The sequence below is a fragment of the Mesoplodon mirus genome (assembly GCF_964341445.2).
Source record: "Mesoplodon mirus genome assembly, chromosome: 5".
In the NCBI taxonomy this organism is placed as follows: Eukaryota; Metazoa; Chordata; class Mammalia; order Artiodactyla; family Ziphiidae; genus Mesoplodon; species Mesoplodon mirus.
This window is the reverse complement of record NC_138980.1, coordinates 44,167,981-44,195,925: the sequence shown is the minus strand read 5'-3', so window position 1 is coordinate 44,195,925 and position 27,945 is coordinate 44,167,981. Positions and strand designations below refer to the sequence as shown.

Sequence of the window (27,945 nt, the reverse complement as noted above, 5' to 3'; positions counted from 1 at the left end):
CACAGGCACCAAAAATCCACAGCTGTGGCTCATAGTGGCACTGGCTTTATTGTCTTAAGGGGGCCTGGAAGGGTCGGGTGCTGAGGAGCAATGGGGGCAGGAGTTACAGGGGAGCTGTATGGCCATGGCCTTAGGTGGTGGGCATCTGGGGTGCCTCAGCCTGTGAGTGCCCATAGGTGTCACCAGTACAGCCATTGGGGGCAGTTGGTGCTGATTCTTTCTTGCAAGGCACGGGGCAGGCGGTGGCCACATGCCCAACTTGCTTGAGGCCAGGGCGCTCCATCTTGTGCTCCAGAAGCATGTGGTTCTGCGGCGGGAGCCCCACGCAGGCCCTGAGAGATGGTCACGGCTCAGCAGGGCCAGACCCTGAGACTGCCCTGCAGTCCCTAGGCCCTGTGCACAGCCCCGCCAGTGGACATCTGGGCCGTAGGTGGGGATCCCCAAGGTCGGGGCACACCTGAGGATATTCTCGATGCAGCTGCGCTGGCGGAAGAGGGCGTTGACCACTGGGCTGCCCGGTGGCGCAAGCGGCGCCTTGAAGAGGAAGCCAAGCAGCGACAGCACCGGGTGGAAGCTCTGCGGCTCCGGGTCAATGTCGGTGCAGAAGCTCACACGCTGGCACAGTTCAGTCAGCAGGGCCAGGTCCAGCATGATGGGCGTGGCCAGGAGCGAGTCCTGTGGGGCCAGCGGGTCAGGAGGTGGGCCGGGCTGGTGGACAGCCCCACTCCTGCCCCCTCTTGCCCCACACCTCGCACGTGTTGTGCAGCACCAGCGTGTTGGTACCGCCCAGCATCAGCTCCGATGTGTACTCATCCAGGGCTCGCTTGCTGTCGCCCACGTATGGAACGTACTTGATGACCACCTGGGGGGCGGCACGAGGTCACACGGGTCCCTGCCCTTCTCCGTGGAGAGCACTGCCCCACCCCACCTCCCACCCCTTGCCGCGCCTGCGCCCCACGCACGCAGTGGTCGGGCTCTTCGCCCGGCGAGTAGAGCACTGGGTTGCTGTGCACCATGTCGTCCACCACGCTGCTCTTCGACACCTCCTTGGAACGGAACTGTGGCGGCGCCGACAGGTTCTGCCCGTCGTTGTTGCCCAGGTGGTTGTAGCTCACGATGGACATGGTCTGCGGGGGCAAGGAGACCCGCGGCAGCTGCAAGCCCCGCAGCACACAAGCCCACCCCTCGGGGTCCGCGCCCCCCCCATACTGAGCTGAGCAGCCCCCCAGGCCCACACACCTTGAGGCCAGAGCCAATAAGGAAGTCCACGAGCACGGACTTGACCTTGGTCTGCCCCGACTTGAAGTCGTCTCCACCCACAAAGACACGGCGCTGCCATGCAAGCTCGAGGGCACCAGGCACCAGCGTGTTCTGTGGGGACCCATTGAGGAAGGCGCAGCCCTCCAAGATGCTGGCCACGGCAAAGAGGGTGGAGGGCGACACTTCCAGGCCCAGCTGCGGGCAGAAGCGAGCAGTCAGCACAGGAGTCCTTGGGGGCTGGCCCTGAGCCTACCCCACCCCTTGGGCGCGCCCACCTGGATGGTGCGCAGCAGGTTCTCAGCGGTGTCATTGAGGCCCGGGACCACTTCGCAGAAGCGCTCCGTGTTCGCTGTCCACAGCACGATGACTTTGTCCAGCCCGGCGCTGGACCGGAAGTCGCGGATGTCCCTACGGATCTGCTCCAGCTGGGGGGTGGGGGGCATGGAGGGGGAGGAGGTTGTACAGGCTCCCCGGAACTCTGGAGGCCTGGGCCACTCAGTTCCCCAAGCGCAAAGTGGGACCTGGACCCTCGGGATGGAAGCACGGAGACAAAAGAGGGGTAACAGGTGGTGGGGAGGGAGGACAAGTGGCAGGGGTAACGGACGCGGGGAGGGGCTGCACCTGCTGCGCGCGCGTGCCCGGGATTACGTTGTCGGCGCGCGCACTCTGGTTAGCTGCGATGAACTCGGGGATGTAGACGGAGGGCCGCGGGCGCAGGGCCTCCATGTGCGGCCACAGTTGCTCCTGCAGCCCCCAATCCAGTACCTGCGCGCGCCGCATCGCCTCCGCCAGGTTCAGCGACGATATGTCCCAGCCTGGGGGGGACCCTCAAGCTCGGCCCGGCCCCAATCCTGGGCCCCTCTAGGCCCCGCCTCCCACCCCACCCCCGACCCAGGGCCCCGCCCACCGTCGAACACGAGGTCGTCGGGTGCCACCATGGGCAGCAGCGACTTGAAGGGCACGAACACCTCCTGGCCCTCGGCGTCCAGACCCAGGCTAACAGTGCCCGCCTGCGTCAGCGAGCCGTAGTAGTTGGCCTCCTGGGTTGGGGGGGTGGGCAGAGGGGGCTGAGTGAAGGGTGGGCGTGGCGTGGGCCACGAGCTGGCCAGGACCCCTATCGGCACCCTCAAGCCCCGCCCTACTTTTGGGCACCTCCCCTCGGCGCTCCAAGCCTGGGCGGAAGCCGCTCCGCTCCTGAGGTCCCACCCCGAAGCCCTCCCACACCTTAGGCTCCGCCCCTGCAAGACCCCTGAGGAGTTCCCCCCCACCCCGCCCGCGGAAGCCCCTCCCTGGAGTCAGCCCGCAGCCAGAAACCCTGCCCACTGCGGGCCCACTCCTCCGTAGAGCCCCTCCCCCTCCGCATGGATTCCTGCGAAGCCTTCTCTCCGACCGAGCCTCGCCCGACCCCCCACCTTGCGGCCGGTGCGCGTGGGCCAGGACAGGCGCAGTCGGTTGGCCAGCACGGCAGCGGTCAGCGTGGAGCCGTTGTTCCCGCCCCAGCCGACGAGCATGACCCCGAGCCGGGGCACCTGCCGGGCGGTCCGGAAGGTGAAGCGCGTGGACGTGGGGTGCACCTGAGGGCGGGCAGCTCGGTGAGCCGCGAGGCCCTCCCGCCTCACTGCAGGGCGGGAGTCGCAGAAGTTGGGCAATTCCCGCTCCCTCCCGGCTCCCTGGTTCCCCCAGTCCCATGGCCCGCCCGGTCGGTCCCTCGCTTACCTTGAGGACGCCGCCCTCGCGGCTGACGCACGTCGTCCGGTACTCATACTGCGCCTCGATGGCCTCGGGGCTGTAGACCACGTCGGGGCTCTCGACCACGAACTCAGTTGCGGCCTCCATCGCGACGAGCTGGGGGCGCGGGGTTGGCAGGAGGTCAGAGGGGGCCCGAGAACCGGCCGGGCCAAGCCGACTTCGGTCCCCGGGGAGCCTGCACCCCTCCTGGGGCGGCACTCACCGGCGCGGAGTCGGCTGGCACAGCGGGGGACAGCTAGAGCTCCGGGCGCGCGAACTCCAGAGAAAAGAGCCGCGGCCCCACCCCCGCCCCGCCCCTCGCTCCGCCCGCGCAGGGGAGGAGGGGCGCTTGCGTTGGGGAGGGCGTGCACCGGCCGTGGGGCTCGGGTTCGAGGCCCTTCTAACAGGACCTTCCGCGGCTATCTGGTCCCCGGCCCGGCAATCACGTGGGCCGCAGCCACCCACCCCCACCCCCACGCCCCCCCGCCGCCCCGGCCCTAGCTCGGCGCGCGTGATTAACTTAGGGCCCGCGGCCGCTTATCCCCATTTTACAAAAGAGGACTTTAAGGCTGTAAGTGAGCCAGGCCCCAACCACAAGGCAGGAGGTGGAGCTAGGCTAGGAAGCTCATTCTTTGCGTGGGGGGGACCAGGGGGCGCGTCTCTGGAGAAACTGAGGCACGGGACACTGAGGCAGAAGACTAAGTCAGGATTCGGATTTCAACGCGAGACGCTCCTCCAGCCCAGGCTCCCTCCTCCTCCCACTTCCTGAGCAGCAGCACCCACCAGGCACTCCACCCCCACAGGGCTCGCATGGAGCGGGGGTGGCTGCGAGTCCTCGAGTCCTTGGTGTCCTCACCTATAGCAGGAGGGCTTGATAGGGCCGCGCTGGAGTGGGGGCAGGGGGAGAGACTGTTCTGTGGGGAAGGGAGGGAAGCGGATGGGCAGGGCAGAGGCGGCCAGCTGGGAGGAGCTAGGCCTGCAAAGCACTGAGCCCCTCTAAGCGCCCAGTGATAAAGGAGCGTGGGAACTCGGCAGGCGGGCGGGGGCGGCTCCCCCAGGAACTTTCCAAAACAAGCGGCCTCCTCCGGCTGGAAAGTTTCCACCATTGGAACTGGCCCAAAAGGTGGATCGTTGGGAACGTTTGCAGGAAACTTGGTCAGAGCCTGGCCTTGGGGAGTGGGGGCTCTAAGACTCTGGTCCAGGCTTTGCCCTCAAGGGGCCCCAGTGTAGGGGATTCAGAAGTGGACTTTGGACACTCCCAGCCAGAGGGACCTAAGAGGTGGGGGTGGGCAGGGCAGACTGCTTGGAGGAGGTGGCTGCTGGAAGGAGTCTTGAGATACTCAGACATCTCCTATCAACGATATGAAGAGCAGCTGCCCAGGCAAAAACCTGGGGGACTGGTTTCAGGGACAGATGAAACGGGGCTGGGTGTGAGGGAGAGGGAGGCAGTTTGGGGACCAGGGCAGACCCTCAGGGCTGGGTACAGGGAATTCCTTATAATAAATATTTGGGTTTTGTCCCCGATTCCTGGCTGGAGATTGAGTTCAGTCACCAATGGCCAAGGGCTTCGCTCGTGGTCCAGTGGTTAGGACTCCGCCCTTCCACTGCAGGGGACGAGGGTTAGATCCCTGGTCGCGGAACTAAGATCCCACATGCTGCGCGGTGCGGCCAAAAATCAGAAAAAAAAAAAAAAATCACCGACGGCCGGCGATTTACACAATCATGCCTATGTAATGGAACCTCTGTAAAAAGAACCCCTAAACAACAGGATTCGGGGGAACACATGGAGGTGCTGGGAGGGTGGCACACCTGGAGGAGTCATGGCAGCCCTGTACCATTCCCTACACACTGCTCTTGGCTTCTCCATTCGGCTGTTGAAGTGTTTTCCTCAGCACTTTGAGCCATTCTAGCAACTCACTAAACCTCTGAGGGGGCAGGAGGGAACCCCTGATTTATAGCGGGTTGGTCAGAAGTCTGGGTGGCCAGGGACTTGTGGTAGGTGTCTGAAGTGAGGGCCTGAGCCCCTTCACCTGTGGGGTCTGATGCCAGACCTGGTAATGGAACTGTTGGACCTCCAGTTGGTGTTGGAGAATCTGCGGGAGGCTGTGCCTTCAGGCCGTGTGTGACGTCACAGGAATGGGTACAGAAAGGCCTCCAAAGACCCAGCCCTAGGAAACCCCAGCACTCACAGGACAACCTGTGGGAGGTGCTGGCAGGAGGGTGGTGGGGGCAGAGCGGACCTGGGCAGGATCCCTGGAGGGTCAGTGTTGGGGCAGCTGGGAGGGACGTGGCTGCTTTGATTCCAAGCCGTCAGTTGGTGCTGTAAGGCCATTGCGGGGACCGCCTGGGTGTGTGACATGGGGTGAGTGTGCTGCCTGGTGGTGAGCAGCGAGCAACTGGAGACCCCTGATCCCACCAGACCCCAGGCTTCTGAGGGCAAGGGCAGAGCTGTTGAGGTCACTGCTGAGTGCCAGCGCCCAGATGGAGCCCGGTGCACAGGAGGGGCCGCAGGATCTGGGTGCAGGATGTTGTCTGGCAAGTGGCAGGGGCCGGTGGGTGACCCCAAGCCCCTTGGCCACGGTGCAGGTCGTGAGGGTGGGAAGACCCTGCTGGGCCCCTGAGGGACTGGACTCAGGTGCCGTTGGCTCGGGAAAGGATGGTCAGGGAACCGCCTGTGGCCATGGTGCCATGGGGCAGCGTGGGGGCCGTGGGGGAGGCTGGGGGAGGCGGGGAGGCAACGCGAGGCTGAGGCGCAGGAGGCCAAAGGAGGCAGGTATCGGCCCTGGGCCCGGGGTTGTGGCAGCAGAGACATTGTTACCCCTTAGAACAGCACGGCCAGGCCGCCTGGGGAGCAGGGTACATTCTGCCCCGCAGGGCCTGCCTGACCTCCCCTCCCGCGCCCCTCAGATTCCTGGGCCGCCTCAGAACTCAGGCCAAGGCCACTGGCCAGCAGGGCCACCAGAGAGGCTAAGGCCCATAGTCCCTGACCCCTGGACCCCTTTAATCCTGGTCTTATTCTTTGTCTGTTTTTCCTTCCTAAAATAAACATTCCCCCCCACTGTGTCCTTGGAGGGTAGAACCTGCCCCCTGCCTTCCGCTCCTCACCTAGAACAAGGGGCAAGGATGGCCATCCGGCTGGTGTCCTGAGCCACACTGTGGGGCTCCACTGGGCCTTGGTGTCCGTGTCCCCATGGAGGGGGGCAAGGGGATCCCCCCACCCCAGCATGTGGCCCAGGAGGAATAATCAAGCAGTGCCGTTACTCACTGCCGTTTCATCAGTCACAGATTGTTACCCCAAATAAGGGCACTCCCTTTGCCCCATGTGGCCCCCCTACTGGGGGCTTTGGCCCTGTGGGAGCCCCGGGGACCCCCCTGCCTGGCTCAACCCACCCTGCACACTCCACGGGGGCACTGCCCTTCTTATACACTGGCCGTGGCTCCCTGCTGCCTCCACCTCCCATCTCTTGACATCTCTCACCCATGACCAGGCTGTCTGGCCTCCTGCTCTGGCACCTACCTGCAGGGCCCTCCGCCTCAGATCAGCCCTCCACCTGCCGGCCTCATTCCTGGGCGGTGGCTCTGGCAGGCTGCCCAGTACTAGCCTGTGCCCTGCCCATCACCATGGCCGCCCCATGGCCAGGCTGCCTCCTCACCCCAGCCCACCCCAACACAGAACCAGCCGCCCACCCCCGGGGGAATGACACACACACTCCCAGCTTGGGCCGACAGGTTCGGTTCAGTGAAATTTATTGTAGGTTGAAAAAAATCAGCATTCACCTGTTTAGTGTACAAAAAGGACACTAGTTCTTTTAAGAAAATATTAGGAAACTAAAGATGCAGATGCCTTTCAATTGTAACATTTTGGCAAAAGTGAAAAGTTCTTGTAAACACCAACTCCATGGCTCAAAAGTTTTTCTCCACAGTACAATATTAAAAGGAAAAAAAAAAAACACAGTATCAATAAGTTAGACCATATTTAATCAGCTAGAGCTTTTGTCCATCAACCCCCAAAGCACAAAACTTTTCTTAGCTTCACGATTCCTTAAAAGGAGAAAATAAACAACAACAACAAAAAACAACGAGGAGGAGGAAATTGAACTGAGAGTCCCTTGAACTGGATCCCAGGGCAGAGGGCGGCTCGGCCCTCCAGGGTGGGGCCCTCCTTGAGTGCTCCCATTTCACCTGAGTCTGCACGTCCAGGCTGAGTACAAGATGGCTGTCGGGGGAACCTGGGGTCCCAGGGTCTGCTCAGCCCTTCCCCCTCTCCATCCCAAATGAGAAACAAAACAACAGCTGTTGAAACAGAAAGGATCAGCATCCTCGGCACTCCAGGCACCCCAGGGGTCCCACAGAGACTCTGGGGTGGGGTGGGCACAATGCAGGCGTGCCTGCTCTTTGGGAAGCCATTAGGAGACACCGCCACAGCTCAGAAAACTAAACGTGTCTACGAGAGCATTTCCGCTCTCCCTCGCTACTGCTTCCAGCAGCACCTCCGCCCCCGTGACCCCTGGGCTGTGGGCTGCAACCACCCCCATGACCTTCCCCAGTTGTGGCTTCACTGAACACAGCTCTGAATTCATGTGAACGCTCGCTTTAGACCCCACCGCGCCCGGGGGTCCCTCACACACAAACACGCACGCCCCCTGACGCCCTGGGGGACATTAGACTAGGCACAGTGACTAAGCAGCAATTGGGGTGTCCTCGGGCCAGCACCCCCAAAATGGGTGGATCCAGCGCCTTTTCCGAGCTCACTCTTGCCCCTGCCCCCCCGCCCCCCGGCTCTATCGACCCCCCAGCCCCTCCCTGAGTGCAAACCCCGTGGTGGCTCTGCAAAGACGACCCCAGGACCCACAAGTGGGCTGAGGGGCGGAGCGAGGTCAACAGCATGGAGACCACTTGGTCTCAACAGTGCGAAATGAAGAGCAGCAGCAAAGGGGAGAATTGAGAAGACAGTAAAATAAAATCCGACACTGCTGCCGCAGAGCGCAGGCTACAAGCACAGAAACTCCCAGCGACCCCTGACAGCTGAGGGCCTGGAATAGCAGGGCAGGCCTGGTGGCTCCCAGCAGCTGCTCCTGGACCAGCTGGAGTTTTCCAAATAGAGCTGCGGGGGTCGCATTGCCCTGCACGCCCCCTTAGAGCCAGGGAGAGGCTGTGTGTGAGGGAGACCAGCGTGGGAGAGGCACCCCTGCCGGCCCCCCACAGGTTCTCTCCTGGGAGCCCTGGAGCTCAGAAACAACGCCGAACTTCCCGAGCATCTGTAATACTGTAGAAAGGACACAGGGCAGCGCCTAGACCCTGGGCGTCCAAGGAGGGGAGGCACAGGTTTAGAAAAAAGATGCTTTCTCTTTCGTATAAAAATAGACTCAAGTCTCATAAGCAGTAGCTAAAAGTGGCTGTCTTTGTATAAAACTAGAAAAGGCAGGCAGGCAGGCCGGCCTTGGAGTCTTTCACTGACAGGAAGCTGAAGCCCCTGGGGGGCCGGGGTGGCTGGCGAGGAGGTGGGCTTCTTGGGGAGCCCATCCTGGGTGGGGAGGTGTGTGGGGCCCCGGGGGAGCTGGACACCCCACCTGGGTCTGCGTGACCTGTGGGCGCCAGGGCTGCAGGGACTCCCCTGAAAGCCGGCGTTCCTGGCTCAGATGAATGCGTCTTCCTCACGTTTATTTTTTCAAATAAATCTCTTTTTTCCTCATCTTCAGCTCCCCCTCGCCCCCAGCTCCCCCACCATCCAGAACGGTCAGCCCGGTGAGGTGAGCTGGCCTGGCTGGCTGGGTGGGGCCTCCTGCCCTGTGGCCTTGGGCTAAGGCCAGGCCTGCAGCTGCCGCTGGTCATACTCAGCGATGAGCCTCTTGATGTGGGCCAGCTTGCTGTGCAGGTACTCACAGCGGTGCTTCTCCTGGCTGTAGTTGGTGTTGGTCTGTAAGAGAGCCGCCGGGCTGAGACTCGCCCACACGGCCAAGGCTGAGAGCCCAACCCGAACTCGAGCTGCCCCGCTTGGCTGCCCCAGGTTCCCACTCGCCCTGCTTGCAGCCTGAACTCTCCATGCTGTGACGGGGACCCCTGCTCTGCCCCTCGGCTCCACCCTGGGAAACGGTCACAGCCAGGGTGAGAGGCTGAGGCAAGATAGGCCATGAAGCTTCCACGCTGGGCTGGGGCCTGGCTGGCAGGGAGCCACCCTGGCACATGTGGCCCTCAGGAACGAGAGCTGCTGTTGTGGAACCACATCGCAGGAGACTGTCAGGGAGCCCGAGGCTGGGGGCTTGGTGCTCCCAAGGAGATAGCTTGAGCCCAGGAGGCTGGGCGTTCCTCCCAGACTCTAGGAGCTAAGGACTCAGATGGGGCCAGGATGGGGGCAGGGAACTAGGGCTCCTCCCCTGGACCTTTGAGGGAGGCGGAAAGGACCTGGGGCTGTGCCCATCAAACATTGGGAGAGCGGGGGTGGGGGCCGCAGGGGTGCCCGGGGAGGGGCTGCACCCAAGCTCATATGACAGGCTCAGCTCCTCAGCTGTGACCAGGGGCAGGGGCTACTCCGAGGGCCTGAGACCAGCCCAGTGAGGCCCTTCCTCCCTCCCTCCTCTCCCAGACTGTGGCGCCACTCATCGTGAAACAGCTTCTTCTGACCCCACCTCACCTACCCCCAACAAAGGGATGGAGACTCACCTTCTTGATTTTTCGATATTCTTGTAAAATCTGCCCACGAGTAGTCTGGAGGAAAAATAAAGGAGAAAGCGAACAATGCATTACCTGCAGGACACCCCAACTGAATGGCCCCTTCTCCCTGATAACCTGCGACCTGCAAGGTCACTGCATGCTGGGGGACAATGACCTCAGCATGGCGTGATGGCGTGAGGAAGCACAGAGGAGGGGCAGGGGGCAGGCTGGGGGATGAGCAGGGCAGGAGGTGGGGGAGGAAGCTGGGCCAGGGGAGCGAGGGGCAGGGGCCCAGCCTCAGGGACAAGCACGAGGCCATGCGGTAGGAGGGGCAGGCTGGTCAGAGCCTCGGGAGGAGGCAAAGAGCAGATGGGACGGCCCCTTCCCTCGCACCCAGCTGGCCTGTGCACAGTTCAAGGCCAAGCGCAGAAGCCCCCTGACCACCTGGGGAGTGTGCTTGTGGGGCCTGCAGGGAGGAGAGAGGACAGGGATGCCCTGGGGATTTTCTGTCCTAGACCCTCAGAGGCCCCATTTCTCTGCCCCAATCACAAGCCATCTCCTCTGGAAACCAAAGTGGCCTCCACCAGGGGAGATGGACCCCAACACCACGATTAATCAGGGCTGGCTCTGCAGTCAGGTAACCAGCTCTGAAAGGTGACACAAGGGGGAGGGTTGGCGTCCCAGGGCTGGTGACCAAGCCCCCTGCACTGAGCTCCCACATGGGATGGCTAGGGGAACCCAGGTGCCCTTGGCCAGAGGAAGAGGGTTGGGGTGGGGGGACCCCAAGGACCCTCCATCCCCTCCCACGTCCCACTGTGTCTGTGACAGTTCTGATGGGCCGTGGGGTGTGGCCTGGCACAGCCCCTCCTGGCTGGGGGACTGAGAATTCTCGTGTGACGTGGGTAGTGGGCTGCAGAGGGGACCCCAGGCGCTCTCAGAGGTGGGGACACAGGCACCCCAGCCCGCTGCTCCCCACTGTCTCCACTGCTTGGAACACTGCCCCCGTCCCCGCAGGTCGTCTCCCACCTGCGGAGTCAGTCACAACCGGCCCCACTGCTGAGGACGCTGAGCTCCAGGGACAGGCCTAAACCACTTGGGGAGTGGGAAGGAAAGGCGAGCAGGGCCCTCCACCCAGAATACAAGGGAACATGCCCGAGGATGCCAGCACCGGGCAGAGCCATTGGATGTGTGTGGGCAGGGCTCTACCTCGTACTCCTCGGAGCCCTGGGAGAGCTGCCGGAGCTGGGCATCGAGCTGCGTGAAGCGCCGCGTGATCTGCTCGATGCGGGCGTGCAGGTCTCGGTACTCGCTATACTCAGCATTGAAGTCGTTTTTGTAGCTCTGGCGCTGCTCCGAGGAGGAGATAGTGGCGTATTTTCTGGAGAGACCAGAGAGAGGAGCAGGAGGGGCTCAGGGGGCAGCAGGAGAGAGCCTGGAAGTGCCCACAGCCTTGCGGCCGGCCCCACCCAGGAAGCAGCCCTGACCTCCAGCAGACTGGGCCAGGAATTCACACACAAGGCCTGGGGTCAGCTCTGCCTCTAACCTGCAGGGCAGGGGCCGGGAGGGGAGAGGTGCAGCCGGAAGTACTCACAGCAAGTAGTCGGGCGTCTCCGAGGTCGACGTGGGAACACTTGAGCTGCTGCAGGTCCCATTTAAACCTACAAAGAGCAAACACATAACTCCTGAGTCCACAGCTCGTGTGTCCACAGTGAGATCCTCAGAAGGTTGATGCCTTGTTGTCTGAAGGCCCTGGAGGGGACGCTGCGTGGAGAGGATTGCTGAGGCCACGTAGCGGGAGCCAGGACCGGCAAAGGAGGCATGAGCACTGGGCAAGTGCTGTCTGGCTACCTCGGGGGTCCAGCTGCAGCCAGGAGTGCCCTCAGCCCGTGGGAGAAGTGGTGAGGCAGCATGGTATGTGTCCCTAAAGCACAGCCGTGCAGAGATGGCATCGTGGGTACGTTTTCAGCAAGCACCCCAAAGGACGGATTCATTGCAGGGCAAAGCCTGGGCAACAAGTCCAGAGCCTCTGCCGCTTCCACTGACCTCGTGTAAAAGATCACTAAGCTGAAAACCGGTGACCCCTGGATAATCGAGTCCCGGGGGTATCCTGGTCTCTAGCCCTACAGGACAAAGACAGACGGCCACCAGGGAAAGCCCTGGCTCCTCTCTACACCTCTCCCTGTGGATGGAGTCACAGGCTCTGCAGGCTCCGGTCCCTGGTCTGAGCCACCCCCTCTCCCCATCCTCCCGTTCTTCACACCAGAGATGGGACTTCAGGATCAGAGGGGCAGCCCCGGAACAGGGCTGGGCTGGTGGCTTGAGAGGCCAGGGACTGTGACACAAGACTGTCCACAGGGCTTGAGGCCTGCCCAGGCTGCAGTCAACCAAAGCTACAGTCCGGTCCTTTTCCCCTGGGAAATTCTTCCAGCTGGCCTCCCCCTCCCCCCAACTTAGAAGCAATTTTATCACTTTGAAGCATATCCTGAGTGCTTATTTTTGTGCCTCTCTCAGAGGAAAGCAGCCCACCCAGTGGATCAGCAGTTTGCTGAGCCCTTCTGTGGTTTTATACTCCAGCGCGAGGTGCAATTCCCACCAATGGACGGAGCCCACCCCCACCTGGGTGTCATCTTTGAAGAGGCTGTGCCTCCCCAGAATGCAGCCCAACAGGCACATACATGAGGGTTTAGTATACACTCCCACCACCCACACCCCACACAGGACAGGCCTCCTGGGGTGTTCCGCCTTGAGGCTTAGGGTCAGACTGACCTGGCGCCCAGGACGCCGTTGGGGTCCAGCCTGTGGCAAACCTTTGTGGTCCCCACGCCTGCTCCGGCACTGGCTGTGTGAGGCTGTCGCTTGGCTGCCCCTGCACTAGCAGAGCTGGTTCCCACACCCATGTGTCCCCTCCACTAGCTTCTCCTGTGCCTCCCCAGGGCAGGGGTTGCAGGGACATGTCTGTGAGTTCACCCTGCAGGACCCAGGTCTGGGTGCCAATGGGAGAGGGTGTCCCCGTTTCTACACAGGGGTCAGTGGGCCTGAGCTTGGCCTGGCTGAGCCCAAGCCCTCCACCCAGCATGCCAGCCTGCCCAGGAAGGCACCCTCTGGCCACAGGAAGGATCCACAGCCTGAGCAAGAGTTGGGGGCAGGCACGAGGGTGGGCGTAGGACCCAGGAGTGGGCCTGCGGCATAGGGGGATGAAGATGGCCAGAGGGGGGCCTCGAGAGTGGGAGCCACAGGGAGGCTGAGCTGAGCCACCTGCCTGACAGGTGGAGGCCGCCACACCTGTCAGGGTCAGAGGCAATCACAGGGCAGGGCTGGGACAGCAGGGCCAGACCAGGAGGACAGTGTCACCCAGAAGGGTGGGTTAAACAGATCCCTCTGCCCCATAGGACATAAGGGCGAGGAAGCTTCCTCAGGGGCTGCCCTGGAGCCCGGGCCCTGGAGCCCTCTCCAGCAAGGCTGGGGGAGCGTTCAGAGAACAATGCTATTGTTAACGGTGGGTGGGTAGCTCCTGCCTGCACATGCCCCCAACCCAGGAAGGAGTCACAGCAGGGTGTGTGTGTGTGTGGGTGTGTAGCTTGGGGGGGGGGCTTTGCACCCACCTATTACCATTATCATCTGAGCTGCCTGAGAGACCGCTTAAGGTGGATCACTCGGCACCAGACCCAGCTTCCGGTGCCTCAGTCACCCTTTTCCTTTCTCTTGGGGCCTCTACTCCCTTGGTTGCCTGACCCCAAACGTCACTTTCTCACCTCGGCCGGCCTGGGCAGCATGTTCCTGGCCCCATCTGATGCCCGGCCCCACAGTCCTCCTGCCCAGGGCCCTGCCAGAAGCACACGGCATCCGCTTCCACCATCTGGGACAGAATGCGCTGCCCGGCTGCTCAGGGCCTGTCTCCCTGAGGAGGAGCCAGATCAGATGGTGTGTGCTCAGGGAACCGGGCCGCCTTCTCCCCTGCGGCCCACCCACAGGTGCTAGGAAGCCTAGCGTGCAACAGGGTTGAGGAATACCAGGGGACTTGACGGAACTGCAATGTCCGTCTTCACCGGACCAACCCTGCTCTTCCAGGACCTGCCCTCCAGCCACAGAGGGAGGGGCTGGCGCTACCATGAAGGATAGGTGAGGACAAATATAAAAGCCTTAAGGAGAAGTGGCTCCACCCCATCCAGGAATGCCCCCTGCTGGGGACCCTCCTGAGGAAATAATCAGAAAGCTGCAGCAGGTGGCCCCCATGGCTGCACCTCTGTTGCCACATGCTGATAAGGTTAAATTACATGAAAGGAAATTCACAATGGAGTCAGTGTTGCTAAGAAAGCTCTCTAAAAATGGAACCAAGAGGCCATTAAGGAAGTGTGACTTGTGCACGTCTCAGCCTAGATGGAATCTGACCTTCTGACCCGATGAAGTCATCTGCCAGAAACTTGTGAGAGCCTATCTACTCATCAGACCCCCTACCCTAAAAACACTCGTGACACTCTGTCTACTTACTGGACCCCTAACCTCAAACAAATATTTTCTGACTTGCATCAGAGTTAAACCTCCTCACCAGGCAACCTTTAACAAACTCGTGGCTTTCTGTCTGTATAAGCCCGACTCTTTCTCCTCCTCAGAACACTCTTTCGCGCTCACCTGAATCTATGTCTCCCGAACTGTAATTTTTAAGACCTCAAATACACAATTTTCTTACCTGCAGCCTCCTGAATTATTCTTGGGGTTGACAGTAGCCACAAAGGGTGCTCGGCTCAGGTACCTAGGGCTATAACTGGAGGCGGGGGAGGCTCTGGGGGACAGGACCCCAGCCCCACCGCCATCCTAGCCTATCCATGCACCTCCCCAGTGCCCCGGGCCTGAGAAGGTTTCCCTGCTCAGCACATGGCCCTGGCCAGCCTTGCACCCCTCATCCTGCTGAGGGTCTGTCGACTGCCAGCTTCCCCACAGGCTGCAACTACAAGACCGTGTTCTGGCTCTTACCGTCTGTTGTTCTATGGACGGTCTGGGTCCACCTCCCAAACCCTTTCTCCACAGGCTGAAATGTTCGCCTAGCAGGCCACACCAGGTCCCTAGTGATCCAGGGGCTGCCCACCTCCCTCTCTACCAGGCCCTGCCCCACCACTGCCTTCCCTGAGCCCCAGTCCCACCCTGTTCTCCCTCTGTGTCTGGGACCTCCCCACAGCCAGAGCTGGGCCCTGGAACTGTTGCTCTCCCTGTGTGATGTCTCCTCCCGTGAGCCTCAGCTCCATCAGGCTCCAAGCCCCTGGCCCCCAGAGCTGGCCTGGCACACACAGGACTGCAAGAGGCTCTCAGAATAACACTGCCAGGGCAGTCACAGACGAGCCGGTACGAGGACACAGGAGGCAAAGAGGCCTAATGTGCAGGCTGATTCGAAGTGGGGGCTTGTGGGCAGCCCTCTCGGCACTCTGTGGAGTGAGGGTGGTGGGCGTGGGGCCGGTGCTCAGGCTCCTGGCGACACCCTCCTGCAGAGCCCCTGCCCCTAGGCCTGCCTCTTGGCACCTACCCGGGGCGACTGGTGGGGCTCCAAGGGGGCCCGGCATCTGGTCTGGCGGCCGGGGCCGGTGCCTGTCCTCAGCCACCCTCTCCTTGTCTTTGTGCTTCTTGGATTTCTTCTTGGACTTGCCGTGCAAGGAGCTGCCATGGGGCCTGCTGGGCTGGGCACAGTCCGTCAGCAGGGGCAGGTTGAGGCACTCAGTAGGTGCCGGGGCGGCCACTTCCCCACGCTCGCAATCCCGGCCGCTGTGGCCCAGGTCATTGCTGACATCGGCCAGGGGGTCGTGGGCCCGTGGTGGCTCCAGCCGCGGGGGCAGGTGGGCGTCTGTACCAGCCAGTGGGCCCGGGGTGGGAAGCAGGGCCTCACGGCCGTGGGGCACACTCAGTTTCCCGTTGACTGCAGGCTGAGCTCTCTGGGTGAAGTGCGATATCCTGGGTTTCTTGTTGGCCAGAGGGTCGATGAAATCAGGAGGCTGTGGCCGTTTCTGGGAAGGAAAGGAGACAATTTCAGAGGGGAGACTGTGCCTAGAGTTACTGGGGAGAGGCTGGGCACCGCAGGCCCGGAGGAAACCCAGTGACCACACGCAAGGCCCGCGCTGACCACATGGGGGCGCGCGAACACTAGCTAGGCCCAGGATGCCCAGAGCTCAGCAGGGGCTGCCTGCCCAGGGGCTCAGCTCTCAGCTGGGCCCAGAAGCCACCAGAGCGGAGGAAGGGCACTGGGTCATTAGTGGACCTGGTTGCAGCCCATAAGGGCCACCTCTGGGAACTGGTCTAAAACATCACTGTGCTCAGCATCTTCCCTGGACGATGGGAAGAGTGACAGAGTCAAATCTGAGTGATACAGGGCAGCCCCACAGGCCAGGACCAACACCTCCAGGCCCCTGACTACTTGGATCCCCATGGCAACCCTGTGACATAGTGCAGGCTTCATCCCCATTTCACAGACAAGAATACTGAGGCCTTTGAGGCAAGGCCAGACCACAAGAATGGAGCCAGGATCAGACCAGGTGGCCCAGGACCAGGGAAGCAGCAGTAGGGAGAAAGATGGCAGATGGGCAACCCAGGATCAGAGGGAAGCAGTGGGGACGCAAGTGAAATGAGGCCCTCTGTCCTCCACAATGGCCCTACAGCCACAGGGAGGCTTTAGGGTCATGGGCCTAGGCTGGGTGCCTCCAGGGCAGAGGAGGAAGAGGGAGAAGAGGGGCTGGCCCCTCCCAAGCAGGGGATGGAGACGTGGGACTCATAAGTCAGAGCATGCAGGTGGGTGGGGAGAGCTTTCACCAAACAGCTCAAGCAACGGTGAGGCAGGTATTGCTGAAGATCAAGCCCCCAACAGCAAGGCCCCCCCCAAATGCCCTTCCCGACTACTGACTAACATGGCCGTGGCCACTGCTCATAGGACCCCACTGGGCCCTGGCTGGGCTGCAGCCATACGCTTGATTTTCCAACAGCCCTGGGAGGCAGGAGCGCCCACCATACAGAGAAAGCAGGAGGCTCAGTGTGGTTCAGCAGCCTGCCCTCCCTCGGCCACATACCCACAGGTAAACCAAGGAACCATAACCAAGTCCCAGGCCCAGGACACCCAACCCCCAGCCAGCTGCTCACTCATTCAAGAAAGCTTGCCAGCCCTGAGCCGAAGGCCCAACAGGCTCCCTAAGAACCAAGGTCAGGTCAGGCCCACTGGCTCTGGTGAGACCCACCCTCCCTCCCCACCACGCTCCTACCTGAGGGGGTGAGGCTGAGCTCCCATGCTCGCCTGGAGGACTGTTGGCCGCAAGGTCCCCAGGGAGGCCGCCTGAGCTCTGTGGCTGGCACAGCTTCCTGCAAAGGAGAAGCAGGGTGGGTTGGAGGGATCCTCAGCAGTGCCCTGTGGGGCGCACACACGCCCACCTCTCTCTGCACTGACACCACGCTGTCCCACTCACGCCCAGTGATTTGGGGAGGGCCGGACTCCAGAGCAGAACCAGAGCAGGGCTGAGTGTGATGGGTACACCAGGGCCCGGCAGGCAGAGAGCAGCCTGAGCACATTCCACCCTGGGTTTATCCACAGCTGCCCTGTGGCCAAGGTCTCAGCCTCACTGCCAGGAGGACTGTCCCATTGGGTGTTCTGCGCCCAGAGAAGGGTCAGATGACCACCCACTCATCTAGACTCCCATTACCATGGAGACCAAGGACCCATATAAAACTGACCAGACACTCAAGAGCCATGCTGTGTCCCCAGGGGCGCTGCTGTCACTGGGGTGCCGGTCCTCACTTTTAAAAACAACTGTCATCCTAATAAACAACACTCACTGGAGAAAAAGAGAACACAGAAGAGGACTGAGATGCCCTGGTCTGTGGTGGGAGGGCCTCCCAGATTCAGCTCCCATCATCCTGGGAGCCCAGGCCACAGCACCTCCAGGGATGGCAGGGGTGGGTACCAGTCCAGCGGGACGCGAGCACAACAATGTAGCCAGGGAAGAGAGAAGAAACACCCCAATGCCTGACACACAAATGGAGGCCCCGACAGTCACCCTGGCTCGGCGGTGGGGAGGGGGCTCTCCGCTTAGCCTCCTGCACTCCCAGAGACTGTGCGTTTCGTGGGAGCCCAGGCAGCTGGCCCGGTGCTGGGAGTGGTGCCGAGGGCCCTCCACGCCCTGCAGGGAGGCTGAGCTGAGGTCCAGGGCCATGTCTGAGCTGCTCTAACCAGTGACAAGCAGAGCCCAGCCCCTGACCAACAGCCACATTCTAGACAACTGCTGCTGTCCCCTCCACGGTGGCCTGAAATGCAAGCAGAGCCACAGGAAAAGGGCCCGAAACATGCAGGCACTTGGGGCAACACCATCCACGAGGCTGAGGGCAAGTCAGACAACTGCTGCTCCAGCCACATGGAAGCAACCAGAGCTTTCGGTTAAAGACAGAGAACCAGGTATTTACATCCACTCTCTTTCAAGCCCCCACTAAAAAGGCATAAAAGAGAAAGGGAAAAAGAGAGCAATGAGGGGGCTTCCCTGGTGGCGCCATGGTTAAGAATCCGCCTGCTAATGCAGGGGACACGGGTTCGAGCGCTGGTCCGGGAGGATCCCACATGCCGCAGAGCAACTAGGCCCGTGTGCCACAGCTACTGAGCCCATGTGTCACAACTACTGAAACCCACATACCTAGAGCCCGTGCTCTGCAACAAGAGAAGCCACCACAGTGAGAAGCCCGTGCACCGCAACGAACAGTAGCCCCCACTCGCCACAACTAGAGAAAGCCCACGTGCAGCAACGAAGACCCAACGCTGCCAAAAATAAATAAAATACATTTATTAAAAAAAAAGAGAGAAATGAGCGATGATATTCAACGCAGAAGTACAAGTGGTGACTGTCCTATAGGATCCAAGAAAACGGAGTCCCAGGCCACAGAACCCCACGGGCCCAGGGTGGGTGCCTCAGGAACCTCAGCAGAGGGATCCCTGCCAGGCTGAGCCCCAGCTCAGAGCCCTGCTCTGGGTCCCGGCCTGCTGTGGGGCAGCAGGGAAGGGAGCCCACAGCATGTTCAGGAGTGAAGGAGCCCAGGCCTTCTCCAGGATGCTCGGGCCACACAGGATGGACAGAGACGTGGCCTCGGGAGAAGAGGAAACAGAGGGGCCTATGGGGGATTCAGAAACGCCTCAGCAGTGCTCCTGAGGAGGCTGAGTTGCCAATGGGAAAGTCCTGATGAGGCTGCACCCGGGCTTCCAGGCAACAGATGTCCCACCCCAAGACAGACAGGAAAATGCATTTGAAAAGAGAGACTCTGTAAGGGGATGAAAACTTTAAATCCACGAGAAAAACACCACCCTTAATAGCCTTAGAAAGACATAGAACTTAAATACACATTTCTCCAAAGAAGACATACGAATGGCCAATAAGCACATGAAAAGATGCTCAACGTCATTATTCATCCAGGGAAACACAAATCAAAACCATAAGATACCACTTCACACCTGCTAGGATGGCTAGAATCAAAAAAATGGAAAATAACAAGTGTTGGCGAGGATGTAGAAAAACTGGAACTGTGTACTGCTGGTGGGAATGTAAAATGCCGTGGCCACTGAGAAAAAGTTTGGCAGTTCTTCAGAAAGTTAAACACAGGATTACCTTATGGCCCAGCAATTCCACTCCTCAGTGTATATTTGAGAGAAATGAAAATCTATGTCAGCTATATTCGTGTCCTGGTACATGAATGCTCATGGCAGCACTATTCATAATCATGAAAAGGTGGAAACAATCCAAGTGTCCATGGACAGACAGATAAATGAATCAACAAAATACCCCCACACAATAGAATACTACCTGGCCATAAAAAAGAGTGAAGCTCTGCCACATGCTACAGTGTGGATGAAACTCAAAAACCTAATCCAAGTTAAAGAAGCCAGACACAAAAGGCTAGAGTACATAATCCCATTTATATGAAATACCCAGAACAGACAAATCCATCAAGACAAGAAGCAGATTAGTGGTCGCCAGAGGCTGGGAGAAGGGGAACGGGGAGTGACTGTTAACGTGGGGTTTTGTTTTGGGGTGACTGCTTTGGAACTAGAGAGAAGTGGTAGCTGCACCTTGGGAACTAGCAACAATGGTAAAAAAAAGAGACAGAGGGAGAAGCTGAAGAAATCTTCCAAAAGTAGAAGAAATTAAAAGAAACAACAGGGAAGACAATGGTGAATGGTGCAGCACAGCCCCCAGTGGCAGAATGAGAGGCAGGGCGAGGGAGGACAGTGAGGCCTCTCACAACCACACCCAGGACGGGAAGAAGGATGAGGCACGTTTTCAGACTGCAAGGGCTGGGGCGCCGGTCCCAGAGCACCCGCCAGGCCATCCTGTGACCATGCAGATGTATACAGGGCCAGGAAGGGAAACTCCGTGGCTCTCCGGGGGCCAGGTCTTCAACATGGAGGGAAAGTTCCTTCCAATCTGGAAGCCTAGACTTCGCCAACTGCCAATTCAGTGTGATGGCCACCCAGGTGTGAAGATATGACAGACGGACCTCCCAAAGCCCTCTCCTCTGAGAGATGCTCCAAGAGCTGTGTCCCTTCAACCCCAGGGCAGAATCACAGACCCAGGAACAGAAGGACCCGCAAGGGAGGGGGGCAGCTCCCGGTGGAAGCCCTGATCCCCTGAAAGTGAAAAGGCCATGGGACAACCACGGGGAGCTTGGGGTTGGACATGAAGGACACAGAACGCTGAGCACAGAAAGTAACAACTCGGCCAAGCAGGTTACCAACTCCAGGGAAAGCATGATGCATGCGAGATGGACTGAGGCTCAGTCGGGTTGTCTAGGCTGTGCCCTGGGCGGAAGTGAGGCCAGGACATGGGCAGGTCGGGGTGACTGATTTCAGGGCCAGGTGGAGTTGAGGCCTCATCCTGCACTGCGACGTCCACAGACTCCTCCTGGGACGGGACGGGCCCAAGCAGCTACACACATGGGGACTAAAAGCACAGAGGAAGCATCCAAATAAACAGCCGAGATGCTGGGAGTGCATGTCTGTGCAGAGCAAAGGCACGGGGGCCCAGGCAGACCCTGGAAGCATGAGCATGTTTAACTCAGGTATGAGTTTAGAACAAGCTGTAGGAAAAGGAGGTGTTATAGCCCCTGGGGTGACACAAGTCCCCACACCCTGCCTGTAACAACAGACACACCCCAAGATCCTATTTTTTGCCTTCTTGCCTTGAGACCACAGCATCAAGACCTGCTATAATTGGGGCTTTCTTCAGGGAGGGAGAAACCTAAACAAGAAAAAAAAAAAAGTTGTGCAGAGGGGCGCCTGGAGTAACCTTCTGTGTGGCTGCGGGCATCAGGGATGTTGACCCTGACCTCTGCACGCCAATCAGTTCAAGCTTCCAAGGGCAGTAGGAGCTGTCAGCTTCCCAAGAGGCTTCCGGCGGCAAGGCTGCTCCCCCAGCTGGCCCACGCAGACGGAAAGAAGAGCATCAAGACAGCCCAGAGCGAAAACAAGGGAGGAAGCATGAGCTTGGCATTATACTGAGCTCCAGAGTCCGCATCCCTAGGAACCTCCCACCTAACACCCCTCAAGATTCAGCCCAGGCGCTGTTTCCTACAAACCACACCCATTCACACAGAGACAGGCTGCTTGCTCTCGGCCACACCCCTTCCCGGGAGCTCTGGGAGGCCAAGACCCTTGGGGTCTGAGATCAGCGAGAGGCACCCAGTGAGAGGCTCTGAAGGAAGGAAGAGTGGAAGCAGCCTCAAGGTGCCCCCCACGTGCCCCTGGCCACCTCAAAGCACTAGGGTGGGTGTAAGTGACTATTTCAACCCTTTGCCAAAAAACGTGATAGATGTGAACACCTGCAGGAGGTGACTGCCTACCCAAGATGTGCTTTGCTGGGGCAACAGAGGACCCCCAGAGAGGGCACTGGGGGCCGGGGGGGGCACCTTCTGCTGAGACCGTCTCCTCTCAGCCTCCCTGAGCACCCAGAGACCTCCAGACAGCCAGAGCAGTGACCCCGGGACAGCAGGTGAGTGTCCCACAGGGCCAAGGAGGAACTCAGGGTTCACCTAGACTGGCCCTGACTCAGCTCTGCTTTCCAGACGCAATTACTGCTTTAAACAGCTAAACTTAAAAAAAAAAAACAAAAAACCCAAAAACCCAAAACCCTTCATAAATAGCTCCAAGTCCCTGAGAAATCACTTAAGGACTAATTAGCATATCAGGCTGTTCTGAACAGCACTTCACTTCACAGCCCGGGCTCCGGAGCCGGGCATCAATTGAGAAGGAAATCATTAATTGCTTGCCTCAGATGGGGGCCTACTTACCCACTTCTCCCTAGAGCTACCGTGGCCACTCCTGACTTTGGGTCCCAATTAACCAGAGAGGGGATGCATTTAATTAATGCTGTTTAATCATGTCTGTGGGGAGTTTTGTTTCTCTCTGCTTCTTGTTCTTGAGAGGTTCTTTTTAAGAAAGAGGGCCTGCAGCAGACGCCTGTGGGGATGTGCAGGTTTTGGAAGCAACCTTGACAGGAAGGGAAAGAGTGGGCAGAAGAAACGGTCTGGGGCCTTCTGTCCAGGCATTCTGGTGTTCAAGACGGTGACTCATGCCCTCCAGCCCACTCGGTGAGGGCTGGCCTCTTCCCTACAGGAGGACACGGTGGGCCACCCAGGCAGTCTCCACAGACCCCTCCGTCCTGCTTGCAGGCCCTGCAGCCTTTGGGGCCAGATGAGGCCCCCCCAGCATCTTTGGGATGAGATCTGCCCCGGGTCCAGGGGCTGGGAACTCGCTCAGGGATAGGGAGGCAGTTACCGGATGAGCATCCGCTTCAGCAACTTCTGGTCCCCCTCCGAGTAGCCGGGCCAGTCCTTCTGCACATCCTTGTACACACAGTCCTTCAGCGTGCACGTGCCATCCTTGGCATTCACGTTGGCTACCTGCAAGACAGAGCTGGTGTCACCTTGTGTGAAGCCCAAGAGAGACAGATGTTCCTGAAAGCATCTGCGGTGGGGGGAAGGGGGGCGCGGGGGGGCATGGAGAGGCGGAGACAGACATGAAAGGGGAAAGAGGACAGCACACTTCCTCCACGAGCCAACACCTCACCCCACAGCTCCGCTGCGTGCCAGCGCAGCAACCCTTGGGGTGCAGAAGGGTCAGGGCAGCAGGTCCATATATATATGTCTTACAGCTGCTGGAGGCCAGGTTGGCTCCAAAAAGGGGAGGCTGCCATCTATACTCCCAAGACTCCATCACCAGCCCATCCCCCTGCTATGGACTGAACCATTTTTGTCCTCCCAAAATCCATGTTAAATCTTAACCCCCTTAATCTAAGGTGATGGTATTCAGAGGTGGGGCCTTTGGGAGGTGATTAGGTCATGAGGGTGGAGCCCCCATGATGGGGTTAGTGTCTATATATAAAGGAAAACCCAGAGAGCTCCCTCACCCCTTCTGCCCTGTGATGACAGTAAGAAGGCAGCTGTCTATAAACCAGGACGCATGCCCTCACCAGACACCCAATCTGCCGGCGCCTTGATCTTGGACTTCCCAGACTCCAAAGCTGTGAGAAGTAAACGTCTGTGGTGTGTAAGCCATCCAGTCTATGGTATTCTGTTACAGCAGCCCAATGGACTAAGATACCCGCTCTCGGATTCAGACCTCCTGTGGCAGAGTCGGCCGAGACTGGGGTGCTGGGTGAGGGGTGCCTCCAGGGGCCAGGCTGAGCTCACCTTCCCTGCAACCAGCCAGCCCTGCTGCTGCTGCTGGTTAACAAAAGCTGAGCTTTGTCTTTGCAAAGATGGATTTAAAACGTTTGCTCTAAGATGCTTGACAGAATTCAGGCCCCTGACCTGAAGCGGGCACTTCCCTGAGTGTCTCGCTTGGGCACCATGGTCTCCAGAACACGCGTGTGTAGCCGTGTGGCTGGCACGCTGTCTTTCGCTATCACTGAGACTACAAGTTCTCCACATCACAGCAGTTTCCACAAGGAGCATTTTTAATGGTTGAGTAATATTCCACCAAGTGGCTACACTGTGGTGTACTCAAACGTTTCTCCTTTATTGGATGCTGACGCCGTTTCCAGTTCCTCTGTAGCATAAACAGATGTCACTTGTGCAGGTTTTTCCATGCTGGTGATGGTTTTCTTCAGCCAGCTTCCCGGAAGTGGGATTAGTGGGTCAAAGGCTCTGAACATTTTTATGGCTCTTGATATGTTTTGCTAAAATGCCCTCCAGAAGAGCCATCCACCCATCAACACTCCCACCAGGAAGATGGAACACCTTAAATCTTTTCTGTTTTCACAGAAGGAATAGAGAAGGCGCCTTTGAGCAGTGTGGTTTTGTTAGTGCTGTTCATCAGAGTCCCTGGTCACTTGCAGGGGCTGGAAATGAGCATCCTGGGTGAGGCACAGCCCCCGACACCTTCCCATCCCCAAGCTGGTGGGGGTCCTCCTGCCCCCAACACCGCTGTGGAGAACAAGTTGGGTAGTAAATACAGAAGCAAAAGCACAGATGGGGGCAGTTTAGGAGAAATCAGAGCGGGCACGAGGAGGACGCTCTACCCCAAGACACTGGCTGGGCCACCCCCTAGGAGCTGCCAAACCCAAGTCCGCTGGAGAAGCTGGAGCCCAGTACGGTGCCTCTCTGGTCCCAGGAAAGGACCAGGAGCAATGAGAATGTCACAGGGGTTAAAAATGGAGCAGCGCCCCAGGCAGACCTAAGTCAGTACCACCAGCCCCTCTCTCTCCAGAGAACTGAGCCTGGCATCCCTGCCGCATCTGAGGGCTGCTCAGTGGGTAAATCTCAGGTGTAACCAAGTGCTCAGTCAGCTAAGGGTCACATTCTGTGTTGTGCTTTCTTACTCTGGGCACAAACAGGACGAGATTAGAGAGCAGGAGCAAGGGCATTTCTAAGAACACTACACCAGGGGCTGAGGGCCCAGCTGGATGGCAACACAAGCTACGGGCACATCCAGGGGCGGGCGTGGCTGCCGCACTTGTCTCCAGTCCTGGCTCATGTCTGATGACTCTGTCCAGCTCCCTTCAGCCCTGCTGCGGTCACCCCGTGCAGCAGGAGGCAGCTCTGGGTGGCCCCCAGCCCAGGGAAAGGGCCTCCCATGTACTTCCCCCAAATTCCCAGGGGCAAGGCCGGCACGCGACTTTCCAAGGAAACGAGCGCCCTGGAAATGTCGTTCCTGGTTCTAGAGCTTTCTGGGTGCTTTGGCAAGCCCCTTTGCCAAAGAAAACTTCTGGGCCACAGAGCCATGCATCTATCTTCTAATAGGCCCCGAGCCAACTCCTAAGCTTGCAGGGAGAAACAGTGCTGCTCAGTCCTTGCCAGCAGGACCTCCATGTGGGGGACAGTGGCTCAGGAGGCCAAATCCAGACGTGGGCGCTCCTGACAGTAACGTGAGTCTCTGGTGAGCACCTCAGCCCTCAGGATACAAGAGGATTCTCCTCGGGTGAAGGATGGGGGAGGCACCCTTCACTTGCTCTGTGGATGGGGCCCAGCCCCTGCCCAGACCCACATCTGTGCCTCGGAATGCAGGGGTATGTCACAGAGGCCTCTCCTCCCTCTTCACCCATTCCCTTTGCCCTGAACTCTCGGGGGGTAACGGGTAACACAGGGACCCCAGCCAGAGCACGGAGGGATGAGAGCCATGCCGACATCCTCCCAACAGATGTGCTGTGTGGTCACAGCAGCCTTGGACCGCACTGGGGATGGGGAAGAGAAGTGCCCAGAGGCCTGCTGAAGAACTCGGTAAATCTGAAACTCATCCTCGGACATAGCTACTGATGGTCACGGCGTGCACTTTCTGCTATAGGAGGCACCATCCAAGTGCCCGGAGTATCTGAGGCAGGGCCACGCCTCCTCCTCAGGATGCTGGCATGACTGCTGCTGGCTGTGCCGTCCTCACAGCGCTCTAAGGTGGCCCATCCCCACTTCATGGCAAAGTGGCATCCACATGCCCCAGCTGCTGTGGTGAAGCCGGAGTGAGCCACTCACCTTCTCAGGGGTCCTCAAGTTGCCTCCTCTAGGGTAGGGCCTCAGGAAGGTGCTGGGGCCACCGCCCTTGCTCCAAAGCCCTGGCTGCTTAACAGCAGGCTCCACCTGCTGGCACCACGTTCCTGCCCGCTTAGCTCTTGACCCCAAGCGAGGTGCTGTGGACATGCCCCAGCCACAGATGGAAGCCTGAGGGTCCGGACATGAAGCCCCTTGCCTGGAGCCACAACTGATGAGCAACAAGGAGGCCCTTGCTGTCTGACTGTGAAGCCCGAGCTCTTGCTAACTCATGCTTGTGGGTTCCTCAGACGTCGTTCAATTCTAAAAACCTTGTGCAACTGAAGTCTTGGATCCCCTGTGCTACGCCCACTGCCTGTGTGTCCGCAGCTGGTAAGGAGGAGGGCCCTGGACAGTGAGTGCCACATGCGCAGCCCAGGCCAGCCCAGGGCAAGCACGTACCTGCTGGAGGAGGCCATCCAGTGTGTCCTTGTCCGCCTGGGCCAGGCCGTCCTTCTGCAGCCTCAGCAGCAGCTCGGCCTTCCGGTAGGGCCTCAGTGCCAGCAGGTGCAGCACCCGATCACGGAAGGGCCTCTGAGACACCCCGCTGCCCCCGCTAACGCTGCCAGTGCTGGTCTTCTTGATGGCGCTTGCCAGGTTGATGGGGGTCGCCCGCTTCCGGGAGGGCACAGCATCCACTGCCCCTGGGGCCGGTTTTCGAAACTGAACCTTTTTACCTGCAATAAGAGCCAGGCATTAGGGATTGGAAGGGGTGAGGGAGAGGCCACCGTGTCCCACTGCCTGGGGCCGACGCCAAGTTCCTGAGCAAGCTCGTGGACACCCGTGGATGACCGATGGCCAACAGCCCCAAGCTCTCACTAAGCCCAAAAGGAAGGCAATTCAAGCCTCGTCCAGCCCCACCTGCTCAGTGGGGCCCTTGGGCGGCCGAGACTGCCACCTGCTGACCACAAACAGCTCAGTGGGCATTTGCAGGGCCCCACAGTCTCAGAAGCGGGAGCTACAGGAAATAGAAGTGGGCTTAGAGCCTTAACTGACTTCATCATGGGCAGCCTACATCCTGGGGACCCACAACACCTGACCCATATGGGGAGAGGGGGCTGATGTTAACAAGGGAGTCCCGTAACTGCCAGAGGAAGGCACACAGAGCCTGAACTTCACAGCACTACGCTGGTCCCATAGGATCTGCCATTCTTTTTTATGAAAAAGGAGAAGAAAATAAAGGCGTCAGGGCCACTTGGGCAACTGCTCTGGAGACCCCAGGGTGTGAGCAGCTCCCCAGTTGTGGCCCTGGCAAGTGCTCCTTGGGCAGACCTGGCTGTGCTCAGAGGCCCGGGGGCAGCAGGCCAATCCCCCACCCTCTTGCTGCAAACAGAGACGTACGAGGGGATCCTCCACGGAGGCGCCAGCACTGCTCCCGAGGGAGGGTGCTCCCCCTCCTAAGTCGTTAACTCCACCGTGGACGGCGCTCCCGCCACTGCAGCAACGAGGGCCGCTGAGCAAAGTCAGCGCACACCTTGAATCCTTGGGCCAGAAACCTCTCCACGACGACTTCCTTTGCATGTATCCCTCAAATCTGATTTGTCAAATGAACACAGGGAAGAAGTGCTTTTAGAATCCTCAGGGCCAGACTTCATCCCCAGAGGACCCATCTGACGGGCCGACATGGGGTGGGGGGAGAGGCCTGACACACCCAGGACGTGCATGTCGGTGGCTTAAGAGGCCAGGACACGAGCGTTTCCGCCAGAACGTAAACTACTGCAAAAACCTTCATTGTACCCAAAATGGCACCATAAGATGAATTTTGGACCAAGTTTTTGGCTGAAAGACCGACCCAAAATTTATTAAAATGTGTACAAATGTCCACATTCGCATCTTGAAGCAAAAGCAGGCTCTGAAGCCCTTTTAGATTCTGGCTGGCACCTCTTGGGCAGCTTACAGCCCAGGGCCCAGGCTCCCTGGTCACTTACAGCCACATCCACTGGGGCCCAGCACTGACAGGCAGGACAGATTCCTGCACCGTCTGGGGTTTCATTCAGAGCCAACCCCACTGCCAAGCAAGGAAAATCACATGCTCTTTGGAGCAACATGAAATACTCTTGCTTTTCCTTAAAGAAGAAAAAAACCCCAAAAGCCATCAAGGTTCTCCCTTGCTGTAAGCCATTTCACAGCTCTCTCAGGCCTTTCTTGCCTGGCAACGAATTCCAGTGACTCTTTAACTCCATCTGCACCCAGGAGGCAGGAAGACTACGGCAAGATGGTGGAGTTTTCTAAATAGACAGTACTTTTCTCCCTACTTTTAATGTTGTCAGTGTCTCGACTTCACTGAAA

General features: G+C 59.3%; 2 protein-coding genes across 3 annotated transcripts in view; both read right to left on the bottom strand.

The window, feature by feature from the left end:
• Positions 1-29: 29 nt before the first annotated feature.
• Positions 30-3,847, bottom strand: ISYNA1 (inositol-3-phosphate synthase 1). Of its 2 annotated transcripts, none has more exons than XM_082622176.1 (11): positions 3,772-3,847; positions 2,977-3,105; positions 2,673-2,834; positions 2,168-2,300; positions 1,882-2,075; positions 1,536-1,685; positions 1,240-1,455; positions 963-1,127; positions 749-862; positions 458-675; positions 30-332 (listed from the first exon to the last, which is right to left on the bottom strand). In XM_082622176.1, exons 2-11 carry the CDS (start codon positions 3,094-3,096, stop codon positions 131-133), a joined length of 1,674 nt encoding a protein of 557 aa, XP_082478302.1. In that variant the 5' UTR covers positions 3,097-3,105; positions 3,772-3,847; the 3' UTR covers positions 30-130. The 2 variants fall into 2 exon arrangements, with proteins under 2 accessions (XP_082478302.1, XP_082478301.1); XM_082622175.1 differs by lacking the exon at positions 3,772-3,847 and adding an exon at positions 3,212-3,281.
• Positions 3,848-7,791: 3,944 nt separating this feature from the next.
• Positions 7,792-27,945, bottom strand: part of ELL (elongation factor for RNA polymerase II) — an 80,233-nt gene continuing 60,079 nt past the window's right edge. Inside the window, exons 5-12 of the mRNA XM_082622170.1 lie at positions 26,059-26,333; positions 22,415-22,539; positions 16,872-16,968; positions 15,155-15,629; positions 11,231-11,297; positions 10,846-11,017; positions 9,649-9,693; positions 7,792-8,905 (exon numbers count right to left, since the gene is read on the bottom strand). Of these exons, the coding sequence (XP_082478296.1) occupies positions 8,789-8,905; positions 9,649-9,693; positions 10,846-11,017; positions 11,231-11,297; positions 15,155-15,629; positions 16,872-16,968; positions 22,415-22,539; positions 26,059-26,333 (1,373 nt within the window). The 3' untranslated portion in view covers positions 7,792-8,788. The remainder of the gene's footprint in view (positions 8,906-9,648; positions 9,694-10,845; positions 11,018-11,230; positions 11,298-15,154; positions 15,630-16,871; positions 16,969-22,414; positions 22,540-26,058; positions 26,334-27,945) is intronic.

Excerpts from the sequence above, each read along its gene's own strand:
- ISYNA1 (XM_082622176.1), bottom strand. The coding sequence starts at position 3,096 with ATGGAGGCCGCAACTGAGTTCGTGGTCGAGAGCCCCGACGTGGTCTAC. Across the intron at positions 2,835-2,976 it reads GCGAGGGCGGCGTCCTCAAG|GTGCACCCCACGTCCACGCG; the intron begins GTAAGCGAGGGA and ends GCCCGCCCTCAG. Across the intron at positions 863-962 it reads GCGAAGAGCCCGACCACTGC|GTGGTCATCAAGTACGTTCC; the intron begins GTGCGTGGGGCG and ends GCCGCCCCCCAG.